Source organism: Adiantum capillus-veneris, chromosome 19 (genome assembly GCF_014529385.1).
Source record: "Adiantum capillus-veneris isolate H3 chromosome 19, ASM1452938v2, whole genome shotgun sequence".
Lineage (NCBI taxonomy): Eukaryota > Viridiplantae > Streptophyta > Polypodiopsida > Polypodiales > Pteridaceae > Adiantum > Adiantum capillus-veneris.
Genome location: NC_140949.1, coordinates 35,672,669 through 35,690,453, shown reverse-complemented (window position 1 = coordinate 35,690,453; position 17,785 = coordinate 35,672,669). Strand labels below are relative to the sequence as shown.

Sequence of the window (17,785 nt, the reverse complement as noted above, 5' to 3'; positions counted from 1 at the left end):
TACCTGATTTGCCATGGTGGTCCATTGAAGGTCCCCAAATCTGAACTCCGTAAAGCATAGCTGAAGCCACTAGAGTGTCAAAAAGCCAAAGCTTTGTTCGAGGTTCTTGAAACTGAACCTGCGAACACATCCTCCCAAGGCTGAACAAGCTCTCGTCAGTCTAGTCTTTGCTGCTCTCCTCCATGAAAACACCGGTCCACTTAAGACTAACCCACGATAGGTGTATGCATCTGTATACTCCACCATCTCTTGGCCATATGTTAATGTGGGTGCTGACCTCCTGCAATGTGATGTTAAACACCATAACCTTGGCTTTCCCCAGGTTAACTATCATGAGCAAATGTGTACGAAGCATCTAAGTGACGCTGCATCCCCTCTGGGGAGTCAGAAATCAACACAATATCGTCAGCATATAACAATAGTGGGATCCATGTCCTTGCCAACTGTGCTCCTCTATCACCATCCCTCTCAGTGTAGTCAGAAACCTCATCCACATATATGCCAAATTGTGTAGGAGATAGTGGGCAGCCCTGTTTCACCACTGATAGTGCAGTGAACCAAATCAGAAATTCCCTTTGGAGTGTGTACATGCCCCACTATTGACCTGTATAGAGCCATGATCCCCCAAATTAACTCTGTGGATACCCCCATCTCTTGTAGTTTGTGCATCAATCTAGCTTTGGGCACTATATCAAAGGCTTTGCATAAATCCTCAAGCAACAATAGAGCCGTCTCCCATTTGATCTCCCCTCCTCAATAATGGCTCTGAGTGTTAGAATATGATCAAGAGTAGAGAAACCTGAAACACCTGCCTGTCCTACTGCCCTTACACCCTCTCTCTTTGCCCATCTTCTCAAGTGCTACTTAAGGATGGATGTGTACAACCGTGCCAATGTGTGTCCAATCATGATAGTGCGGTGGTTCCCAGGCTCTATATGGCATAGGGTCCTTTGACTTGAAGATAGGTACAATAACAGACAAACTCCCAAGTATCAAGTAGGCCCTTGCACATGGCACGGTTGAACATCACTGCTAGATGCTCTGCTAGCAGATCTCGGCATGTATAAAATGCTCTGTTACTAGGCCATCGGGATCATATGCTCTTCTGTTCCTCATCCCGTCAATGGTCTTCTTTACCATCTCAGCGGTAAAGAAAGCACATGTGTGTGGGCATGGCTCTGGCGGATCCGGAAGAGGTGGCTGCCCCGAGACTGTGTAGAGATGATGCGTATTGATCCCATACCTCCACAGAATTGATTATTGGTGGGGGAGAATGCCCATGGAAGAGTCCCCATGCCTCGCCTAAATCTTAGCTCAAAAACAGCCGGTATATTAGTATTTCCATGTAGAAATTGGTCATGAAGAAAATGGCAAGGAGGAGGAAAAGAAGAAGAACATCCATAAGAGGTGTGAAGAGGCCTTAGACAATAACAAAGAGATTTTAAAGGCAGAGGATAAAAAAGAAAAGAAGCAGAAATCCTGCTCTTATCGAGCTAGAAACGCCCTCTTCTTCCGTCGCACCAAATGTCGAGAAGCAATCCGTGACTGCCTGTGAGTGATGACTCCTAGAAGTATCTTCCTCTGAAGTTGGGCTCTCGTCTCTCTACACTCCTCATCAAACCGGCTATTCTGGGGTATGCTCCTAGAACGACGTGGCTGCCTAGGCTTAGTGTGTGGGTATGCCTCTGCTGTTGCATCCTGCAGTGTCTTTGTCAGTATATAAGTGAGCTCATCTAGAGGTCTCCCCGGATCCTCCGTGCATAAGCGTTTGTATATACCATCTATGTAGATAAAATCAGTCTTCGAAGTAAGTGTATCGGGTATGCGTAGATGTCTGTGCCAGTCGAGCTGTGCTGAACTTGAATGAAACGCTAAACGTGAGGAGGACATGATCTACTGCTACCCCAATAGGCTTGGGCCTGACTGTAAAGTCCTGAACAGAGGGTATAAAAGTGGGCTGAGCCAAAACATAACCATATCATTGACATCCAATTCTTTCAACATTTCCTCTGAGGTATCGTAGAAGCTGTTTGAGATTGGCCTGTCTTGGCATTAAAGTTTCCCAGAAGAATGACATCTTTATCCCTAGAGAACTCCTTTATCTCCTCATCAAATATCATGTAGGGTGACTGCCCCTTGTGTGATGCATAATGAAATGTGCTGGGGGCAAAATAGCATATTGCAATGTAGAGTGGCCTCCCTATCTCCGCTCTCACTCTAACCCACATATATCTAGCCTGCTCATCTCTCCGAACAATACAAATGAGGGGCTGAAGCTCCTCCCTGAATAGGGTTGCCACACCTCCTAACCCACGTCCTCTATGCATTGATCTCACATCCTGTCTACAAGTAGTCTCCCAATGGTATCCCATCACTGTACAGGAGTTTGATGCGTCTCTGAGTAAAAGATAATGTTTCTTCCCTTGAAGCTATCCTCAAATGCGCTTACATCTAGCTTCATTGATCCATTACAATTCCATGCTGCCATTTTAAGGTTGGTCCCATAGGTCTCACATCGCCATGCGGTGAGTCTTTCCAAAAACCACTACTCTCCCTCCCTTGTAGAAAGAAAATTTTCCTTTTTCCCTTGCTGCCTTGATCTCTAGCATCAGCTCTTGCATGTGTGCTATTTGTGTTAGAGTGAGACCTTCATTCAAAAATATCCCAGTTTGCTTGAGTGTTGGTCTCTTCTTCAGGAATTCCTTCCTAGCTTCCAACGTAGGGAAACGTATAATGAGTGCTCTTTCCTTGGAACTTCCTTCTCATCACTTCCCTTCTTTCCCACTCTCCAGGCACCTCTCCCTTCAAAATTGCCCATGCGCTTCAAGAGTTCTTTCACTTCTTCTTCTACTTTTCCAGTGTCTTTGAGACCTGTAACACGCACATGAAGGGCTCTAGTCTTCCTCTTTTGCTCCTCAATTGTCATATTAATGATAGTGGATGTCAGTGTGGCTTCATGCATCTTATCTTTTCCTTTCTTTGCGTCCACTTTTGAGCTTTATCAACCTTCTCTTGTACTTTGAATAGGTGCTCCCCCATGAAGACGTTGTTCGTCTTGAAAAGGCCAAAATGACCTATGAGACCAATCCGTTATAAACTGGGGAATCTGATACCATGTCTTGGTACAAAAAAGAGATGCTAAAATGAATCTAGAAGTGCTACTAGCTGGAATTGTGTGGGGTATGTGCGATCACTAATACAATGGGTGCCCAATACAAGAGGGTGATATAATGAGTCATCTATCCTCATTGTACTCTGGATGCCGAGATAGTATGGCTCGAATCCTCTGTTGCAGTCTCCGTCGATGCTGTGAAGCTCTTCTCCTCAGTCACGAGCGTCTAAATCTCCCTAGCTCCAATGCTCGGTCAATGAGAGTACCGCAGGTGTGAGTATCAGCTAAGCTTTGCAGTGTGGCTGCTACTCTATCCGTCCAATGTCTGATGTGAAGAAATCAGTAATCTTTCTATGGGATTCTCTCTTCAAATCTCCTAAGTAAACTGTCTCTGTGTCTGTGTGAAGTAGATACAGTCAAAAACATCTCTGGTCCTGATAGCTCATGACTCTGGAAAAGGGTCCGAAGCCTTCTCTGAATAGGTGGAAGTGACCCCGTATCTTATAGTACATTGTGCACTGACATAGATAATGCATCTCCATCTTTGGCTCTGTATGGCATAGGCAGCATATCCTGCTGGTTGTTGGTATCCCTCTGAATCTACCATTCTCAATCTCAAGCTTGTGTGAAGATGTCCGTATCTCACCAATGGCACACTGTAACCCATGAGATGGATATGTATCAATATAGCTGGGTCAAATCACAAACTCATCCTCTGTGAGTTGGAGAAGATGCTCCTTATAGAAAGGCATCGTCATGCCCAACTCATGTGTCGTCTCTATCCATGTTCTCTTGGTGTCCAACTGGGTCAAGTCCTAGCGAATGAGTCTAGTAATCTCCACCCATGTAAGAGGCAACGATGGTGCATCAAGGGAGTACTGGAAGGGAGGTAAGCTGTCCATGCTGAAGCTGAAACCCGCCCTACAGCTTTGGCTTTCACCCGAAATTCTTTACTTTAGACACACACAGAGAGAACGTGCAAAGGTAACCTGCGACGGGGATTAACATTTAAGCACACACACGGCTCGGAAGCTAGAATGCTCCGAGCAGAAACCGACAACCCGTAGGCCCCAAAATTGGTGCCCCTTTTGGCATTTCTTTATACTTCAAGAGGGTAAATTACAAAGTAGAGTCCCGGGAATTCTTTACATGTATCCAGCTAGATACCACTTGTTTTGGCAGCATAACAGCCCCAAAACTTGCCCGAAACTAATTTCCTTGCTGGAACTCACTTCCACTGACATAAACCCTCTGATTTCTGCCCAAAAACAGTAAATTCAGCACGCTGTATTTACTGGTGTTCGCCCTGTTTTCAGCCCTAAGCAGTCTCCGAACTGTTCTCTAAGAGAGGGGCACTTCTCAATGGTTCTGGCATCCGTATGGCTGAAAAAAGTCAAATTCAGCGCATAACTAGCGCTGAAAACGCACCTGTACGGTGAGGTTATCACCCTCACCGGTGCGTGCTTTTGGAGCAGCAGTTAGCTACTCCTGTTCCTGCTCAGAGAGGCTCTTGCCTCAACAAAAACATATGTAACCACACAGCTGTACATGAGTCAAATGAAGAGCCCTCTTGTGGGGCATCACATTACTGCACGTAGGGGAGAGAGAGAGCAGTGTGAGGTGTGCAGGATATGACTTCTTGCACCACACTGTACATGAGAGAGAAAGCTTGTAGTCAATAGCTCTTAACTTGTGACAAAAACTCTCAAATGAGCTCCCTTAGCTTAAAATTCAGCGCTACTTCTTTTGCAAGAGGAAAGTAAAGAGGAAAGTGCACCAAAATTTGCCACTTGGTACGTTTACAAGCAATTTCTCGTTTCGGGGTTGCCGCTTAAAAGTCTCCCGATTGGTTACCCAATTGACTTTGCAACAGAGTTCTAAAATGTTCCCCTTGTCATTCCGGAGGTAATGACGCGAATAGATTTCATGGCCCAAAATAGTAGTTCCCTAATTTTTAGGAGATGCTTCTGTTGGGCTTCCATTGGTCTTCTGACCATCTATCTCCATTGGGACCGCATCCAAAAATGCAATGTGGCCCAACTGTCGGGTACTTTCCTTTGGTGACTCCACCTTGGCTTTGTGCCTTTATTGAGTTCACTTCCTAGTATCCACCAACTTGCTAAGTGCGATGGGGAGACCTACATGATCTTGAACTGAGCCTAGACATCCTCTTACTATACGAACTCTAGTGCTAACCAACTTCCCGTCTGCGGGTGAAACTACCGTTCACATTGGCCATACAATGTCCGACCATTTGCAACTTCAAAAATAGGATCTTAAAAATAAAACAAAAATTATTGGAAAGAAACCAACAACTAAGGTTAGCAGTTGCCACGTCCTCGTGACATAGTTAACAATTGTCACGTCCTCGTGACAGAAGCCATGTATCTGGAACCATGATGACATCTATGCATATCAACATGATGTGTCCCCCTGTAAAGTTAACTGTCCGGAGGACTCAAGGGCCAATTTGGCGTACCTGTCTCTGGTAGTATCCCATAAGTTGTGCATAAAGGAGACCAATCTAGTAAGCGTCTCTATCTCCATGTGTGTGTGCGCGCGTGCGTGTGGAGTGGAGGCTACTAACTTTGCTCTAATGATCTCATGTGACACGGAGGCCTTGGCTCTAATCAGCCGAGAGATCATAGATACTAAGGGTCTCTCCATACCTCTCCACCCATCCTGACCCACAGAGGGTCCCCAAACCTGAACCCCATAGAGCATAACTGAAGCTACCAAGGTATGAAAGAGCCAGAGCTTTGCTCGGGATTCCTGGAATTGAACCTGCGAACACATCCTCTCCAATCCTCCCAAGGCCGCATACGCTCTGGTCAGTCTAGTCTCTACTGCTCTCTTCAAAGAAATCTTGGCCCAATGAAGACTGTCCCAAGGTAAGTGTATGCATCTGTGTGCTCCACAACCTTCTGACCATAGGTGATTGTAGGTGCTGATCTCCTGATCCATTGTGGTGTGGTGTTAAACACCATAACCTTGGTTTTACCAAAGTTTATAGAAAATCCACTATCCTCCACAAAGCTATGTAATGAATCCAAATGTCGTTGTATACCCCCGGTGTCTTTGAGATCAACACAATATCATCAACATATAACAACAATGAATCCATGTCTCTGCTAGCTGGGCACCTCTGACACCCTCTGAGTCAATGTAATCAGAAACCTCATCTATATACATACCAAATAGAGTGGAGGACAATGGACAACCTTGTTTCACTCCAATAGTGGAATGCACTAAATTAGATATCCCCTTTGGAGTGCGCACATGTCCCACCATTGATTTGTATAGATCCATGATCCCCCAAATCAACTCATTGGGCACTTCCATTGATTTGTATAGATCCATGATCCCCCAAATCAACTCATTGGGCACTCCCATCTGTAGTAGTTTGTGTATCAATTTGGCTTTGGAAACCATGTCAAATGCTTTGCAGAAATCCTCAAAGCTACAATAAATCCGTTTCCCATGTGCACTACCCTCCTCAATTATTGCTTTGAGTGTTAGAATATGGTAAAGAGTGGAGAAGCCTCTCCTGAAACCGGCATGTCCCATTGTCCGTATGCCCTCACTCTCTACTCATCTGTTGCTCAAGGATAGATGCATACAACTGCGCCAATGTTTGTCCAATCATAATAGTACGGTAGTTTCGAGGCTCCATAGGATCACCTGCCTTGAGGATAGGCACAATAGTAGACAGCCTCCAAATCTCAGGTAGACCCTCAGAGATGACAGGATTGAACAGAACTGCAAGAACTTCTGTCAACATATCTCTAACATATATAAAGTGTTCTGCTACTAGACCATCATGATCCGCATCTTGTCAATGGCCGTCTTGCTATCTTTACCATCTCAGTGGTAAAGAAGTACTCGTAGATGGGCATGGATTAGTAGGATCTGGAAGGGGTGTCTGTCCAGGGACGTATATAAGGATGTTGCATGCTGACCCCACACATCAGGGGAAGTAATCGCTAGGGGTGGGGAGTGCTCATGAAAGAGACGCCATGCCTCTTTTGAGTCTCTACTCAAGAACAATTGGTACAAGTCTCGCTCCACCTGAGCTAGGAACGCTCGCTTCGTTTGTCGCACATGGCATCGGAAAGCTATCCGAGACTGTCTGCAATTGATGACCCCTGCATCATACAATGTCTCAGTCAGTAAAGTGGTGATCTCCTCCACTGTCTTGGCCTGGCTGTTGTACATAGGGGATCATAGATCTCTTGTGTATAAACAAATTTAGTTTTTGGTGTAAATGTATAGCGGGTATGTGTCGTCCTTCCTGACACCTCAGCTGTACTGTATTGAAAGGAGAGTGAAAATGTCAAAAGAGCATGATCCACTGCTACACCCACAGGTTTGGGTCCTATTGTGAAATCCTGTATGTACAGGATGAAGCTTGGATGTGCCATGACATAGTCCATTGTGCTGGCCCCATGCCTAGGTGGGAAGCAAGTAAACCCAGCTCATGCGGGAAATTGTTGTAGGCCATTAAGTATGGCCAATCCATGTGAGGAACCCATTTCCATCATATATCTCCCGTACTCAGTGTACTCATCCTCTGCGCGTTTGTCAAGCCCCATATCACTGTTATCTAGCTCTCTCCGTATCTCATTTGAGGTGCCATAAACAATTGTCTGATGATTTTCGTGCAGGCATTAAAATCCCCCAAGAGAATGATATGGAAAACTCCCATATGCCCTCGTCTAATGCAGAGAACGACAGGCTATCTCTCACCTATATCTAGATTCTATTCACATGTGGCAGAAGCTATCCCGGTGCCTGGTGTTCTCTGAGTAAAAGACGATGTCTCTCCCCATAAAGATGTCCTCAAATGCTCCTACATCAAGACGAAGGGACCCATTACAATGCCATGCTGTGGTCGCATAGGTCTCGCACCGTCATGCGGGTGTCGCTCCAATATCACCACCCTTCCAACTCAGTAAAAAGCAATCCTACCTTTTTCCTTTGCCGCTCTAATATCTGGCATTACCTTCTGCATATGAGCACTCTGCAAGAGCGTGAGGTCATCTCCAAGAAAGCTGCCCGTCTTCCTAAGAGTTGGTCTCTTCTTCAAAAATTCCTTCGCTTCCATGGAAGGGAAACAAAGGATAAGTGCCCTTTCCTTTGAGGTTTCCCGATTGCTTCCACTTTTCTTATTGCCCACTCTCCAAGCCCTCGTATGCATCGGGTCATTAACTCCCATCATAGTCATGAGTTCTTTAACCTCTTCATCAACATTATCTTGGTCTTTGAAGCCACAAATCCTCACGTGTAAGGCACACACACACCTCCTTTGCTCCTCTTCTAGTGTCAAGTTAATGATGGTAGGTGTGGGGGTTGTTTCCTTGCCTTTTCCTTTCTTGGCGATCTCAATCCATCGTCCGCTTTCTGTTGGGTCTTTGTAAGAACATCCACCCATAAAGTTGTCATTTCTTTGTCCTGCTCCTCCCCTTCTTTGATGGCCCAAATTTGTTCTTTAATCGTGTTGAGTTAGTCAACTACTGATGGTTGAAGCTCTCCCTCTTCGAGTGTGTCGTTATCGCACCTCTGCAAGCTCCTTCTTGAGTAATGCGATCTCATGTTGGGCCGTCAAACGATCATCAAGTGTGTTTATCGTGCTTTCCTGGACCGACACGCGTTCTTCGAGTGTCTTTATTGTGGTGTCCCTGCACACCCTATTTCGCCTTCCTTGCAACCAGCTGGCTTACTACCCCACGTGCGTGCCTACCGTTTCACGCGCCCTACTTGCGTGCTGTGAGCGAACCTTTGCTGAGTAAGCTGTTTTTTAATGAGACAATTTTGCATCGCTCCATCCCCAAGCTGTAGGCCATGTCACATTAATTTTGTGCAAATTCACTGCCGCAGCATGTTTGGCTGCCAAGCGTGAATGCGAGAGAGAGAGAGAGAGAGAGAGAGAGAGAGAGAGAGAGAGAGAGAGAGAGAGAGAGAGAGGCGTGGGACACATTATGATTTTGACCATCTGTGCTTCCACCTCCTCGATGACAGTCATAGCTACTGTTGGGTGTGCCTTGCGTGCCCACGTGTACTTAGGCTGCAGCCCTGTGTAGCGCAATTGCCAATTGTGTTCTCACCATACAAGAGTGACAAAGCCAAAGCTTGCTATTCACGCTGTTGTGTGCAGTTGTCTTCTTGGTTTTCACATCTAGCTCTGTGTGTGTGTGTGTGTGTGTGTGTGAGAGAGAGAGAGAGAGAGAGAGAGAGAGAGAGAGAGAGAGAGAGAGAGAGAGAGAGAGAGAGAGAGAGAAATGAAATGTTATATCAACTTCTTCAAAAGGCCAAAGTAACCTATGAGACCAGAAAGCTACAATGTGGTGGATCTGATACAAAGTTTGAGTAACAAAGTAAAAATACTATAGAATCCTAAGCTGCTAGATGTGAGCTTAGCAGCTAGTTGGGCTTGTGTAGGATATGAGTAGGGGGTAGGGGGTGGGTGAAGTGAATGGGGGGCTAAGACAACGAAGTGTGGGTCTATCCTCAGAAAGAGCTAAATCACAGGGGAGAGAGAGAGAGAGAGAGAGATAGAGAGAGTCCTTTTTTCGGAGTTCCCTCCAGTCCACAGCCCATCGGCACCCTCTTGTTGGGTCCATTTCCATGACAGGCAGCACACCGACACTAAGCACTGCTACGGTTTCTCTTGTTGGACTTATAATCTGACGCCAGAAGACCTTGCTGGTATCGAGGTTGCTACTTGACACTATCTGGGACAGACGCTTGTTGGTCAAGGTGGGGCTCTCTTCCTCGCGCGCCACAGTTCGTGAGCAGCTTCTGTTTGCACTTGGAGGTTTCGAGGGCAGCATCTTGGAGCTCATCATGGTGGGCTATTATCTATGGCATCTTTTTGGTCCAGCTTTCAGATGAGAGGTGTTTCGAGTCTCTCTTGAGTTGATCTCCAATTCTGTCAAGGACCGAGTTGTTGATGCTAGAATGTTGGACACTTGCCTTCGACGTGGAGTTTGATTGCTAGGAATGGATTCCTTGGTTCCCCACTACACTCTCTTTCCCCTCTCTTCTTGTTCACTTGTCAGGGTGCCTTCTCAATGTTGCTGCTCGTTGGGGCCTTTGTTACGGGGATTGGTTCTCCATGGGTGCAGATTTATCCTTGATGTCATACTTTTCGTCAGCAGCAACAGCATGCTGCTACTCTACCACATCTGCAAACGTCGTCTCTTGCTGTTTCACAGGTTTTAGCTATTCACAAGAGACTTGGATGCATAAACAGACAACTCCAGGATTTTCCGGGTGATGGCTTACTAGGGGAGTCGGAGATCGACACAGAGCGACTCTCAATCACATTCAGGTGGAGAAATTTGAGTTCTCTTATCATGCTTCGATATTGACATGGATATCCTTGGCTGATAGGATGAATTTGGGAGCACCCCAATGGGATGGGACCTTTGTTTAGGCCTTGCGTTACTCGACATACATTTGGCACACGGATCCAAATGAGGTTCTTGGCATAGCTTCTGATTATTTTGAGGTTTTGTTCATTGCCGAGGAGATCATTGTTGCTATTTTGCTTGCAAGATAGAGGTCTGGTTGTCACAAATTGCTGACGTGTCAAGCCACTGAAGAACGGAGCCAACCTGCAGATCCCGACCGAGGGGCCTAAACCCTAAGACAAAGCAGCGGAAGAAGAAGAAGAAGTCCTACCAACTTATGGGACCTCATCCGATGGGGCCCAGGGGACTTAAAGGTACTAAAAGTAAAGTGGGGCCAACACACACAAAGCATAGAAGATGATGACGTGGCTGTTGTACAAAACCCTTGCAAAACGTGCTGACATGTTGACGTGGCAGACTAAACGGACAGTCCCGCAATTCACGTTGACAGTGCCACGTGGCAGTTGTACGGATTTCCGCAACGCACTGATAGCTTTTGGCCACCCGCTTTTTGACCAGATGCTTTTGAGTTCGTAGCTTTTCATAGGCCAAGGGCCTTTAAATATGAGCCAAGGGCTCATTCTTTGGCATGCTCCGTGTGAGGTGCAGAGGATGGAGTACCGGCGTTGTACAAAGGTCAGGTAATATAAGAAATACTGAAAGGGGCGCCAAGGTTTGGGGCCAATGCTCTTTTGGGGTGGAACTCCGCCACTCCCCGTCTCGTGTCGTGCATCTCTTTCAGTTCAATTGTTATTTGAAGTGCTTAAAGTTGTTCAATCTGTTCTTTTCCGTTGGCACGTGGTGCCTGTCTTGTGATAGTGGTATCAGAGCTTCAGGAATGTGCTTTTCTGAAAGCATATCGGTCCTACCAAAGAGCAAACATAGCAAAAATCTTTGTGTGGGGGTGAATTTTATTAAAGAATCTTCGTGTCCCGAACCCGGACTTAAGTCCCGATCCTGGACTTATTAGCCACTCCTACCCTTACTTCACATCGCGCATCGGACGTGCTCCCGTCTTCATCGCTCTGTCTTACAGGGCATAAGCCATAAAGATCACTTGCAAAGAAGGATCAAGGATTCTTTTCAAGCCGCCGTTTTACTCAGAGGCAGTGCCATGCAATGGTGCATGTCTATAGCTAGAGTAAGTGGTTGGTTTGCAGCAGTTACCGTATGCCGTAGCAGTCTTCGATAGACTGCACGGACCACCACTGGATGGCGTCCTTTCAATAGTCAGAATCCTTCAAGATGAGGGAAAGTTGGACTAAAGAGTCGGCTCATAATGATTACTTAGTCTGGCTGTCCTCTTCTTAGAGGACAACTACGGCACAAACAGATAAATCTAGCTTTCCCTCGTTATGGAGGATGTGCGTTGTCGTTGTCCTCTGAGAAGAGGGGTAGCCAGACTTACGAGCCAGCGTTGTCATGCCTGTATCTACTATATCCTCGGGTGTCAACCAAAGCACAATCCATGCCAACAATGTCACAAGACTGAAGTTATACTGGCTCTCTACCTGCACGATCTGGGAGATAACTTCTGCCCAAGGCGATGGATATTTATGCTGTAAGGTTTACCAAGGATGAGTGTGAACAGCTCTGAACCTCTTCCACAAATGACACCTCCTTTGTTGGAAGCCTTTTTCATCACAAGAATTGCAGTGTTTCCGTACCTTTGAGGCTTCTGTTCGCATCAATCTTCCCTCTCCCTTCCCGAACCTTCTGTTTTTCATTGGTCTTGGATCCTTCCAAAGCCCTCGTTGAGACTTCTTTGGGGTAGTAGTTGCGGGCCTTGTCGTGGCTGAAAACTGCTCTTCTTGGTCCAACACCATTGGAACGATCTCGGCTTCGATAATAGTGTCTAGTCGATGTGGGAAGAGTGGTTATTTTCTCTGGCTGGTCAGCTACCTCGGTGTAGTATCTGCTCCATGGACAAGCTGTTAATACACCTTGAAGAGGCTGAAGATGATCCGGCATTCTTGTCTCGTTCCTCCATTGGGGCAAGATGGGTTTGGTCATGTGAACAGGCTAAACTCAGCACAAAGCGCTCTAATCGCACACCCCACCCCCCCCCCCCCCCCCCCCCCCCCCCCCCCCCCCGGGTCAGCACCAGATCTGAGAAAACCAACCACCACCCTGCCAATGACTCTTCTGCAACCTGCAACAAGGGTACCTGATTCTTGCATAACCGCAATCCTTGGGGCTGGATTGGATGGGATTTGCAAATCTCTTCTCCAGAAAGAAATCCTTGAAAAATCACTCTCAACCATATCAGCCACAAAACTTTGTCCGTCCTTTGTATCTCCACCACAGCTCTGGTTTCATGTTTATGGTGGCAAGAGTAAAAGAGTTACACTTGATCATCGTAATCTGAATGTAGCTGAATGATCTTACCTTATGCTGGGAGCATCAGAAACAGCTCAATTTCATTTTAGAGAATAGAATGTCGACAGTTTGTTGCAATTTGAAGCTCTCCACTGGACAGTTATTGAAGATCAAAATAGTTTCCTAGTTTGCACATTATTACAAATACAATGTTAGTTACACCATGTGCTGTAATGATTAGTCACTAGCTAGACTGGAAGTTCTGATTTGTCAGTCTTGTAGTTTAATTTCTTGGTCATACTGCAATCCTTGAGGTTGCCAGCAGTTCTCATTGATTTTATACTGTCATAATCTTTGTAGGATATATCTACTATTGTCCTGGACCATTCCCGCGTAGCTGATGATGGGTCGACACAGTGGCAAGATTACGAGGAAAAGATTAAAGTGTTGAACGATAAACTCTCTGCAGCATTAATGGATGTTGCCAGCAAAGAACTGTTGGCTAAGCAACATGCAAAGCTTGCGGAGGAAGCTGTTTCAGGCAAGTACATTTTGAGCAATATGCGCAATCAAAATTTGTCATACAAATTTATTTGTTATGTTAAGTATATTTTCCTTTTGTACTGAGCAGTTTTTCCTCACTTTTCTGTTGTCGCAGGTTGGGAGACTGTGGAAGCAGAGGCAGCCAGCATGAAGCAGCAATTAGAAGTCACAATTCAACAGAAACTTGCTACTGAAGACAGGGTTTCTCACCTTGATGGTGCCCTGAAGGAATGCATGAGGCAACTTAGGAATGTGCGTGAAGAGCAGGAAGAAAGCATCCACAATGCCATTATGAAGAAGACTCGAGACTGGGACAGACTGCAATGTGAACTAGAGGAAAAGATGGCTGACTTGGAGCAGCACTTTTTGGAGAAAGATGCAGAGAATAAGGCCATGTCAAGGTCTCTTGTAGAACGAGCACGAACCATTTCTCAAATTAGCGAGTCATGTGCCACAGCTCAAGCTGAAGCTAGCATGCTGCGAGTTCGCCTAGAATCCTCAGAGAAGGAAAAAGTTGCCTTGAAATATGAATTGAGTGTTGCACATAAGGAAATAGAGATTAGAAATGAAGAGAAGGGGTTGAGTAAAAGAGCTGCAGATGCTGCTAACAAACAGCATCTGGAGGATGTGAAGAAGATAGCCAAGCTAGAAGCAGAGTGCCAGCGTCTGCGGAGCTTGATCCGTAAAAAACTACCTGGTCCTGCTGCAATAGCGCAAATGAGGCTAGAGGCTGAAGGGCCTGGCATTGAAAAAACTGATAGCCGGAAAAAGAATGGCAAAGGAAATATCTCCCCGAGAGACTCATTAATGCAGTCTATGCAAGAGTTTACTATGGAGGACAATCATCAAACCAAGGAAGGAGATTTATGGTCTGATCGATTTAGCTCATTAGAGGACGAAACAAAAATGTTGAGGGAAGTTTTGACTAAAAGGAACAACGAGCTGCAATCAGCCAGGCTCATGTGTGCTCGAACTGCTAGCAAGCTTTCTGCTGTTGAGCAGCAACTGGAGGCACTAAACAGCAATCAAGGGAAGCAAAGGATGCCTGTAGTGTCAGGTCTTGAGACCCAGCTCGAGAAAAGTTTCGCTAATAGTGGCGAACCAAGCCTTGCTTCAGTATCTGAAGATGGGAATGATGGTGAGGTCAGCTGTGCCGAGTCATGGGCTACAGCTTTGATTGCTGAGCTTGATCAATTCAAGAAGGAGAAACTTATGCCAGCAGGTAATGAAACTTCCGCGTTTGCTTTGAAGTCAGAAACCGATTATTTTATGGAGATGGAGCAGCTTGTCGGTCTAAGTCCCCGTCATGAGCACAGTTCAAAGGAGCGTACTTTCTGGGAGCAAAAGGAGGATGCTGTTGCAGAAGATTCAGGTAAAAGTGCTCAGAAAGTAGATGGAAATTTGGCAAAGGAAGTTGAGAATCAGGATGATGCATGTAAGCTCTGTGAAGAGTTTCACACCAGGCTCGCTGCTGCTGAAAAGGACTTAGCTCAAAAGGCTGCTGATCAAACAAGTTTAGTAGAGCTGAAGAGGAAACTAACTCTTCTTTTTGAAGAAGGTGCAGCTGATGTGGATGAATTGTGGGAGAAACTTAGAGAAGATATAGAACTTCCTGAAAACTTAAGTAAGAGCTGTTTGCCTGCTGACAGGAGCTCCACTCTCCCTGCCAATGCAAACCCCTTGGCCAAACAGGATGGCTCAAGCTATTCTTTGGATCCCAATTCTGTACTTCATGGGGTTGTATTGGAGTTGACTACAGCTGTTTGTAAAGTAGTGTCTCTTGTAAAAGATTTGGCAGTTAGCAATCCTGAGGACCAATTTACAGCTGCTACAATGCCAACGGTTGATGCCAACGATGCTCACATTGCAAGTGCATTTAGGAATTTTGACTTTCTAGATGATGGGCTGCTTAAAACTGATGATCTTGATGCAAAATATCATTCTCTTACAGAAATGAGCAACCATTTCACCAGTGGGAAATTAGATCTTCTACAACTCATGAGGGAACTTTCATCCATTCTGTCTCACATCGCCAGAGTAAAGACTACACAAAATGGTACGGCCAGATCCTCTTCAAGAAAATCCTTATCGTTCAAGAGCTCCACCAATACCAGTGGGGAGACTAGTGGGGAGATGGAACTCATTGGGCTGGGCAGTCCCATGTCTGATACTAGCAAATCTGAGTGCTCGGAGGCAGCAGCAAAGATAGTTCCTGCTGATGAAAGCGTGCAATCTTTCAGAAAGGACTGTTTTTCATCAGAGATTCTACGACTGGAAGAGGAGCTGAGGAAGGCTCAGGCTGAAAGAATTGCTTTGGAAACCCACATGAAGGCAGATTATAGAAGGTTTAGTGATATAGAAGAAGAGCTTTTCCAGCTCAAACTTGTGAAGGGAGAGCTGGAAACTTGCGTGGCAAAAGACCAGGAGGAGATTCAGCAATTGAGAGGAGAGAAATTTGAAGCAGAACAGAGGCTAGGCAGCCTTCAGACTCAGCTCAACTCTGCAGAATCTAGCAAGGAGCTTGGCAAGCGGCGGCTAAGTGACATGGCTGCAGTAAAAGATGAGGCTGAATCGCAGCTCAGGGCTTGCAAGAGTGAGCTGGAAGAACTACGTCTCGAGTTGAACGCGCTTGGGAAAGAGCTATTCCATAAAGAGCAGAAGAATTCAGAGTTGGAAGGGATGTGTAAAGATCTTAAAGAGGAGCTTGAAACGTGGGTAGCCATTTGAGTTGTTTTTTTCAAATTGAATGCTCTTAAGATTTGGGCACTAGTTGCAGATGAGATCACTAGCTTGTATGCGAGTCAAAGCTGATGAATATCTTCTCTTCCATGCAGAAAATCAAGTTTGAGCTGTCCAAAATGTTCCAGGGATGCTGCAAAGGATGAGCAACTGTGCAGGGTTAGATTAACAATGTTTGAAGCTTTTTTCTGCCTTCATCTTTTGGCCTGAAAATGTCTTCTAGAATATACCATGCCTGCTTTGCTCTGCATTCTGAGCAAATTTGTGTAGTGATGGAAAGCATGATAGAGAGCACAATCAATGCATGAGCCTACGCATCTCTAGCCTTATCAACTTCTTGTGTATTTTATGCAGGAGCTGGAAATTGCTGCTGCTTCAGAGAAGCTAGCCGAATGTGAGCGCACCATTCTAGTTTTAGGCCAACAGTTGAAAGCACTGGCCTCTCCAAAAGGCTCAGATTCTTATGAGGCCATCCAGAACTCTTTCAGTTTAGCTCAGGCTTCATTTGACTCTCCACAGGGTCCCTCAAGCACATACTCGTCTACATCTCATGATAATGCTTTTGAGATAAGCGGTAGTGTGCGCTTTAGTGAGCCCCAAGAAGACTTCATTGCCAAAAAAGGTATGGGTAGACTCAAGAAGGATTCTCCATGGGATCCTCGAGCAAGCATAGCGTCGGATATTTTAGACTCAGAGTTAATCAGCTTAGCGGCGATGCCTGGGCAGGCATCAGGGAGGAGGATGTTCGACATGTTTGGTGACAGAGTCCCTGTGCATGAGGATTACATCGAAGCTGTGGCGCAAATGCCGAGCTCACCCGAGACAGAACCCATCTTGCCCAAGCGGGTGGCTTCCAAGCCACCTCGCAGAAAGAAGAGAAGCCCACAATCCTTTGTGGGTGTAAACTTGTCAAAGTCCATGAATGATGCTTGTTCACCTTCTGCAGAGAAGCATGGCAGTAGTTTTAGCAGATTCTTTTCAAGAACAAAGAGCTCTTACTGATACATCCATTCATGATAGTTAAAACACTTTGTCCAATACACTCACCAATTATTAGTAAGTCATCTTAAGCATGGATCACTTGTATAACACTTAGCTCCTCCTAGTTTACCTTAGCCAATTTTTTTGTATAATAGCTCTTTGCTGCACAAGGGTTTTTGGGGTTCTCTTGTCAGCACTAGTCTTGTGTAAAGGGACATTCTGGTGTGAGACACTAAAGAAAATGTCCTAAAAAAATTATTTTCTTCACACATCTCCTCTCATAATTCATGTCAACCTCTTCCACAAACTTGCTCATTTAGTTATTGCAAACACTAAAGGGTAGTCTAAATTCATGCAAAAAGCTCCTAAATTTCATACATTAGCAAGTCTTACACTTAAGCAAATTGAAATTGGACAATTGAACTATCTTTCACGGATGAAGGTGCTATATTATATAAGTATTTTCGATGTAAGGCTTTATTGAAGTTAAGGACGAATATTTGTGGTTCCCTTGGACACATACATTGAGATTTACTTGAGAGTAAATTGATCAATCTGGTTGCACTTTTGGCCACCTTTAACATTGAATCTTGGTACTCTTATAATGAGATATCTTCCAATAATGGGCCCTGCGTTTTGGTTTATCCTACTCCCGAACGAAATTTTGATTTTTCATCTC

At 45.4% G+C, this 17,785-nt stretch overlaps 1 protein-coding gene across 1 annotated transcript in view; it reads left to right on the top strand.

Moving 5' to 3' along the window:
- The window catches only part of LOC147433825 (filament-like plant protein 4), a 38,285-nt gene extending 20,872 nt beyond the window's left edge, over positions 1-17,413 (top strand). Inside the window, exons 3-6 of the mRNA XM_086490440.1 lie at positions 13,204-13,384; positions 13,502-16,097; positions 16,221-16,284; positions 16,480-17,413. Of these exons, the coding sequence (XP_086346566.1) occupies positions 13,204-13,384; positions 13,502-16,097; positions 16,221-16,284; positions 16,480-17,127 (3,489 nt within the window). The 3' untranslated portion in view covers positions 17,128-17,413. The remainder of the gene's footprint in view (positions 1-13,203; positions 13,385-13,501; positions 16,098-16,220; positions 16,285-16,479) is intronic.
- Positions 17,414-17,785: the final 372 nt, after the last annotated feature.